Raw genomic sequence first — 7,061 nt, forward strand, 5'->3', positions numbered from 1 at the left:
ACTCCATTAATTAAATGAAGAGAGCATTTTAACTTCAAATGAAGTACGTCTGGATTCGTCCGGCCAATTCAACGGCCTGATCCGCAATATCCTATCGCGAAAGATGAAGAGTGGTAGGTAGGATTTTTCAGTAGAGAAGATGCAGGTAGATAGGAGAGATTAGGTGCAGGTAGGATCGATGTATTTAATTATTTGTCGACAACTGCATGCATGCATTGGGGTATATATGTTTGAATTGGAATATTACTTCCCATGCATGCAGATCTAGCCAGATACGAGTCAGCACGACTCTCATCATCACATTATTAATGTTGGCTATATATGTCAAAATTAAAAATTAAAATACATATATTAACAAAAGCAGTCACATTAATAACTATATATAATTATTAACTGCTTTTAGTTATACATAGAAGAAATTAGTACTACAGATCAATATTATGGCACTCTGGTTATGTATGATGTTAGATATGTACGTATGACGTTGAATGGAAGGCTTGGCTGGAAATTAGTGACTTCCAATTTCAGAGAAGCCAATGCAGCTAGCGGCTCATCTACTTGCAAAAATGCCATTGATGCAAACTAAGAAAAGGATCATATGACTAGAAGATCAAGGACTCTTGTGTAATGTTGTGCAAAACACACATCAACAATGACAAATAAAGTAATAGTAATCACAATCAAGCACACGACACACAATATACGTGTTTCGACAAATTGCTTATATTCACAGAATTGCAAAAATCTTATTAATCAGAGGAGATTATAATCAATCAATCTCAACTCACACTCTCTAGTATTTTTTTCTCTCTCACATAATAAGCACTTACTAGACAATTGTTTTATCTCAAAATATGCTAAAAGTTGTACAAAACAAGTCAAATATGACATATATATAGCAAATGACGCTGGAAACTCTAATCTGGCAAAATCTGCATTCTTCGATCAAGCGGTGTGTCGATCACGCATCGAGCGAACATCCAAATCAACATTGGCTTGAGTGAGACTCAAGCGAATACTAGGGTTTGTGTCTCACTCGAGCTCACTGTTCGCGAGAATCGAGCGAACTCATGGCTTCAGCTTCGCTCGAGCCCACTGTTGAGCGCACGTCGAGTGCACGTCAAGCAAACTCTGTTTCTCGATTTTCAGTTCCAAAACTAGTCTCTGCATACACCCCAACAATCTCCTACTTGGAGACTGGGTCTCCGCATGCCAGCCATTGTTTCCAGCCAAGCCCTATCATCTTTACTGCTCACAACTCCCGTCTCCCTTCTTCAAGTTAGAAGACGCACTGAAGTCAAGCCTGACTCTAGTCTTCCACGTACATTGTCTTTAGTTAGCACATATACTGGGCGGCTCACAAGTCCCACTGCACCAGGAGTATTTGATTTTGAACCGATCTTGGCAACCTTAGTCAACTTTTCCAGACTTTCATGAGGAATGACAAAGCTAACTCCATTTTGCTTCCTCATATGTTTCGCGCGATCATGCTTGTTTTTTTGCACTCTTGTATTTCCTTGGACATCACTGGACCCGGATATTAAATACGAGTTAGATCTCTTACTATGCGCTAGAACCAGCGCACCTTTGGTGATCTTCCAAACTCCTCTCTAGAACGCAACTGCAAAACTATTGTCATCAAACTATCCCACAAAGATTAGATTTTTCTTCAGATCTAGAATATGTCTGACTTGCTGTAAGGTCCACATGCTCCTTGTATGGAAGTGTGATGTGCTCATCACCCACTCCCACTACATTTAATGCCTCTCCATCAGCCACATATGTCTTTCTAAAATTACCAGTAACATAATTTTACATGATTTCTCGATGTGAGGTGTTATGGAACGAAACCCCTCAATTCAACACCCAATCATCAATGAGATTGTGCACTGCCAGAAGTAAGGCATCATGAATTTTATCTGCCACTACATTCACTGCGTCATCCTTAGCACTTTCGTGATTCCTGCAGTTTTTCTTAATGTGGTCTAGCTTGCCACAATTCCAGCACGTGATTTGTTACCCAGATCACGTCTTGCTCTTCTCTCAACTCTTGGAGTTTGACCTATCATGTTCTCTGCCCCGATTGTCAACATTCAGATAAGATCCTGAACACGAGAACTCACCCGAATCTCTCCTATTTACCTCTTCAGCAAGGACCATGTCACGTATGTCATCGTAGTTCAGTTTCATATTGCCGGCTGAACTACTCACAGCCATCCTCATGGCCTCCCAACTATTTGGCAATGATGTCAACAGAATCAATGTTCTGATCTCATCATCAAACTCAATTTCTATAGAAGAAAGTTGATTTGTGATCGTATTGAATTCATTCAAGTGTTGGGCTACATACATACATTTCGATATCTTCAGATTGAACCATTTCTTCATCAAGTGCATTTTGTTGTTCGCCGATGGCTTTTCATACATATCTGACAAAGTTGTCATGAGATCCACTGTGGTTCTGTCCTTACTGGCATTGTGTGCCACTGTTCTGGAAAAGGTTAGCCGAATAATCCCTAGAACCTATTGATCTAACAGGGTCCACTCAGCATTATCTATGCTCTCTGGCTTATTTCCCAATAGTGTAAGGTGGAGCCTCTTTCCATAGATATAGTCCTCGATCTGCATCTTCCAATACTCAAAATCAGTACCGTCGAACTTCTCGATCCCGGGTGCTTTCACTTTATCTCCAGCCATCACTTTCCTTCAAATCCAACCTTGGCTCTTGATACTAGTTGTTGTGTAATGTTATGCAAAACATACACACCAACGATGACAAATAAAGTAAAAACAATCACTATCAAGTATACGACAAACAATATACATGGTTCGGCAAATTGCCTACATCCACAGAGGTGTATGAATCTTATTAACCAGATGAGATAACAATCACTCAATCTCAACTCATACTTTCTAGGACTTTTTGTTCTCTGACATAATATACACTTACTAGATAATTGTTATGTTTCAAAATATGTTGAAAGTCGTACAAAACAAGTCAAATATGACATATATATAGCAAACAACGTTGGAAACCCTAATTTGGCAAAATCTGCATTATTCAGTCGAGCAGTGTGTCGAGCACACTTTGAGTGAATGACTAAATCAACATTGGCTCGAACGGGATGTCGAGCGGGACTTGAGCGAACATTAGGGTTTGTGTCTCGCTCAAACTCATTATCGCGCAGGACTCTAGCGAACTCATGGGTTGAGCTTCCCTTGAGCTCACTGTCGAGCGCACGTGAGCGAACTCATGAGTTGAGCTTCACTTGAGCGCACATCAAGTAAACACTTTATTTATTGATTTTCAATTCCAAAACTAATCTCTATATACACCCAAACAAAGACCTGTATAAATTATGAATACCGTTCTTAAGGATAAATAAATATTATAATGACTCATGAATTTTTGGTATTGCAATAAAATTTATTGGTGGTAATTGATTAAAGAAAAATTAATAATTAGGATTTATCCATCCAAAGAATCGTGTCAATATCGCAAATGTTACCGAAACCTCAGCCAGGAAGTATTAGCTCATTAATTAGATATATATTATATACTGCCAGTAGTCCCTCACGCATCAAATTATGTCGTCTTTTAAAAAAAATCCCATTATTAATTAGAGTCGGGCTTAGAGTAGCCCGCTTAATCTGACCACTTGGTTAAATTTGTTATTTTATTATTTTAAAATATTTTAAAAAAAATATAAAAAAATTAATGCACTAATAATTACTTTATTAACTATTAAGTAAAAAAATTAAAAAAATGAAAATACATCAGATGTTAAAATAAGTAGACAAAATGAGTGAATAAAATAATATTTTTCTATTAGATATTAAACCAGATCACAGAATCAGATCATCCTCCACAATATTGACTTTATTATTTTTTTAAGTATTTTTTAATATCTTTAATCATTAAAAAAATATATAACTTTATTAATATTCACTTACTTAATCATTTAATAAAATAAAAAATTAAAAAAAATTAAATATTAAAAAATAATAAATAAATATTAATAAGATAGCTAATAGAATAGTGATAAACACACAGCACTTTGTACAACACTTTTCACAACACATGTTATAAAATAAGAGTATTTTTGTAAAGTGATATTAGTTTTATAAGGTATTTTATAAAAATATCCCTCCTTTTAAAATATTGTTGTATAAAGTGTTGTGTTTATCATTTTTTATATATATATATAATATATATATATATATATATATATATAATATATATATGTTGGCTGAGTGGTAGCTAGGTAGGTGGGGCTTTACACGTACGGACGTACGAGAGATCGGGCTGCAGGTAGCATACGGTAACTGGTAGTTGGAGATTAATCTCTATGCGCGCGGCACTGCTAATTATTATAATATAATTTGGTAGAAACCAACGTCTTCGCTCGTACTAGCTAGCTAGTTGGTGGTCAATGCATGGGCTACTACGGATGCATGGGAATATTGATGACTACTTGAAATTTTGATATCATTTGAGTAATACTACTCACTGTTTTAATTTTTATTATTCTATAATATAATAATAGATAATTAAAAATTATTTATTATATTTTACTTATAAATTTATCATTTAATATCATATCATGAGATAATGAAAAGATGGTGAAAGTTAAGATGATGAATAAATTTTTTCTTAAGTTCTAACGGCTTAAAATAGAAGAAAAATAAAAACTCACTTTCCCATATATATAATTAATTAACCTAATTATCAATTACCAACGGGTTTCGTTAGATGTACGTCTTTTAATTAATATTATAATTATTAAAGTCATGCATAAGCTACGGCTGGTAATTAATTGGTTTCTTGATAAATAAATTAAACTCACTAGTAAATGCAAGTTAATGACGTACGAGGTAATTATTAGTTTATATAATTAGGTGGGGGTCGATGATCGATCGATCATGACACCAGCTCATCATGACCAATAATTTATCCCATTTTCCATTTTCAATATTTGCAAACATATATCTATACTATTATTCTATTTTTATTTTCTTAAATAAAATATAGTATATTTATTATCGTTAAATAATAATTTATTCCATATTTTTTTATTATTTAATAATAATAAATATATCACATACTATTTAATATGATCAAAATAAAATAAGATTATGGTATATTTATATTATATTATACCATCTATCACATACTACTTAGGTAATAATGCTATATATTTAGTACTGTTGAGTGTGAAATGGTTTCCAGCCCAGACCATCTAATAATCTATCGCAAGTCGGATTATTAGCTACTTTGATCTGGGCTCGTCATGATGTGATTCAAAAACCAAATTAACAAATATAATAATAAAAGTTAAATAATTCATGCTCAGTTTGATCATACTCCACTCATAACGAAAACAATTTTATTCATCACCATATTCATATAGTTCAGGCACCAAATAAAGCATAAAGCAAACGGAATACAAACCCTACTTTCCATGTTCAACATGAAAGTAAGTTTTATTTTTTTCAGAGCAACACAAAACTGGAGAAGATTCAACCAAAAACTAAGTTGCTCATTGGAATTACTACTTAATGCCTAGGTGGAGCCCCGGGCAGAAGCTTGAGGAACTCTATAAACCTATCAGTCTCGGGAATAAGACCGTCAACAGCGGGATCAGAGCAAAAGCTATCCATCCATTTTGCGAGTGCAGGATGCTTTACTTCGTCGAAAAGCTTGACACCAACGATCTTCTCCAAAGCTCTCAGCCAGGCCAAGGTGCACCCAAAGGCAATATCAAGGTACCCGACTCGCTCTCCCCCAAAGAAAGCGTTCCCTTTGCTACACTGGTGAAAGGCTCCATCCAACACCTCAAAACTTTTACCCACTGCTTCCACCGCCGCTGCCAACTGCTCTCCTTGTGTAACCCTAACGAGTTTCAAGGACGGGAAAAACTGCATGCACACCCATTTGAAATTAATTATAAATTGGTATACCGATTAAAGAAAAGAAAAATAAACAAACACGAAATGCTAGCTAGTACGTCTCTATAAATAATAACTATCATCATCATCATTACAAAAGTTCAAACTAATGCATTATCAGACAACGATGTTTCACCAGCCACTTGCCCGTGCTGTAACCATCCAATTATGTAGAGAGGTGTATGAAATACCCAACACATAAGCACGAGCAACTAAACTAAATTAAAATAACCAAAGAATGTAGGATTAACGGGACGTAATAACAAAAAATATCTCACCTTTTCATCAACGTAGGCAGCCCAAAATCGTTCAAGAGCACGATCCAGGGGATCGGCAGGGAGGATGGAAGGACCAGAGCTCCAGACCTCGTCAATGTATTGGACAATGATGAGAGACTCGGGGAGCGGCTTGCCGTCGTGGAGAAGAACAGGGAATTTCTTGTGGACAGGGTTGGATTGGAGAAGAAGGTCACTCTTTTTCCCGAGCACCTCTTCGAGATGCTCATACTCAACATTTTTTATGTTAAAGGCAATCCTAACTCTCGTGGTAAATGCGCTTGCCCATGAACCAATAAGCTTGATATCACTCTTCCCCATGACTAACTAGTACTTCAAGTTCACTCTCGGAAATATTACCAAATCACAGATATTGCAAGGTGGTTCTCTGGGATTGTGGGAGTTAAGTGACTGAGCGACTGAGGTTTAAATAGTGCATGAAATCAGGGTTCAAAAGTTGGTTGCGAGTTTGGTAGCTAGGCACCGAGGCAGGCACGTGAAGAGATTAATTAGGTGCATGGTATGAACGTTGAGGGGTAGATGGTCAATTATATAGGAACCGGAGTCTACCGGCCGTGCTTTATTTTATTGATCCTGTCATAGCCCAGTTTTCGGAGTAAGGATATCTGTAACTTCCAATTTCGGGCACACATTTCTACGCGGCGTATAGCTGAAAGAATATTGCTGCATTCTTCATGAATTATATCGCATAATGGCTGCCTTCACCTGGTTTAAAAAGGCAATTCCAGATCTTAATTAAAATAGAGATCATTAATTTAAGGGCATTTAAACTACTTAGAAAGGCAGAGAGCTATTATGCATATCGCATATATATAA

General features: G+C 36.0%; 1 protein-coding gene across 1 annotated transcript; it reads right to left on the reverse strand.

Moving 5' to 3' along the window:
• Positions 1-5,362: 5,362 nt before the first annotated feature.
• Positions 5,363-6,746, reverse strand: LOC109018242 (glutathione S-transferase U17-like). The gene is made up of 2 exons (XM_019000408.2): positions 6,228-6,746; positions 5,363-5,919 (listed from the first exon to the last, which is right to left on the reverse strand). The coding sequence occupies exons 1-2, from the start codon at positions 6,543-6,545 to the stop codon at positions 5,557-5,559; spliced, it is 681 nt and encodes a 226-aa protein (XP_018855953.2). The 5' UTR covers positions 6,546-6,746; the 3' UTR covers positions 5,363-5,556.
• Positions 6,747-7,061: the final 315 nt, after the last annotated feature.

The sequence above is a fragment of the Juglans regia genome, chromosome 13, assembly GCF_001411555.2.
Source record: "Juglans regia cultivar Chandler chromosome 13, Walnut 2.0, whole genome shotgun sequence".
Taxonomy (NCBI): Eukaryota; Viridiplantae; Streptophyta; class Magnoliopsida; order Fagales; family Juglandaceae; genus Juglans; species Juglans regia.

Coding starts and splice junctions, on each gene's coding strand:
- LOC109018242 (XM_019000408.2), bottom strand. CDS start 6,545: ATGGGGAAGAGTGATATCAAGCTTATTGGTTCATGGGCAAGCGCATTT. Junction 5,920..6,227: donor CTGCCTACGTTGATGAAAAG/GTGAGATATTTT, acceptor GTGTGCATGCAG/TTTTTCCCGTCCTTGAAACT.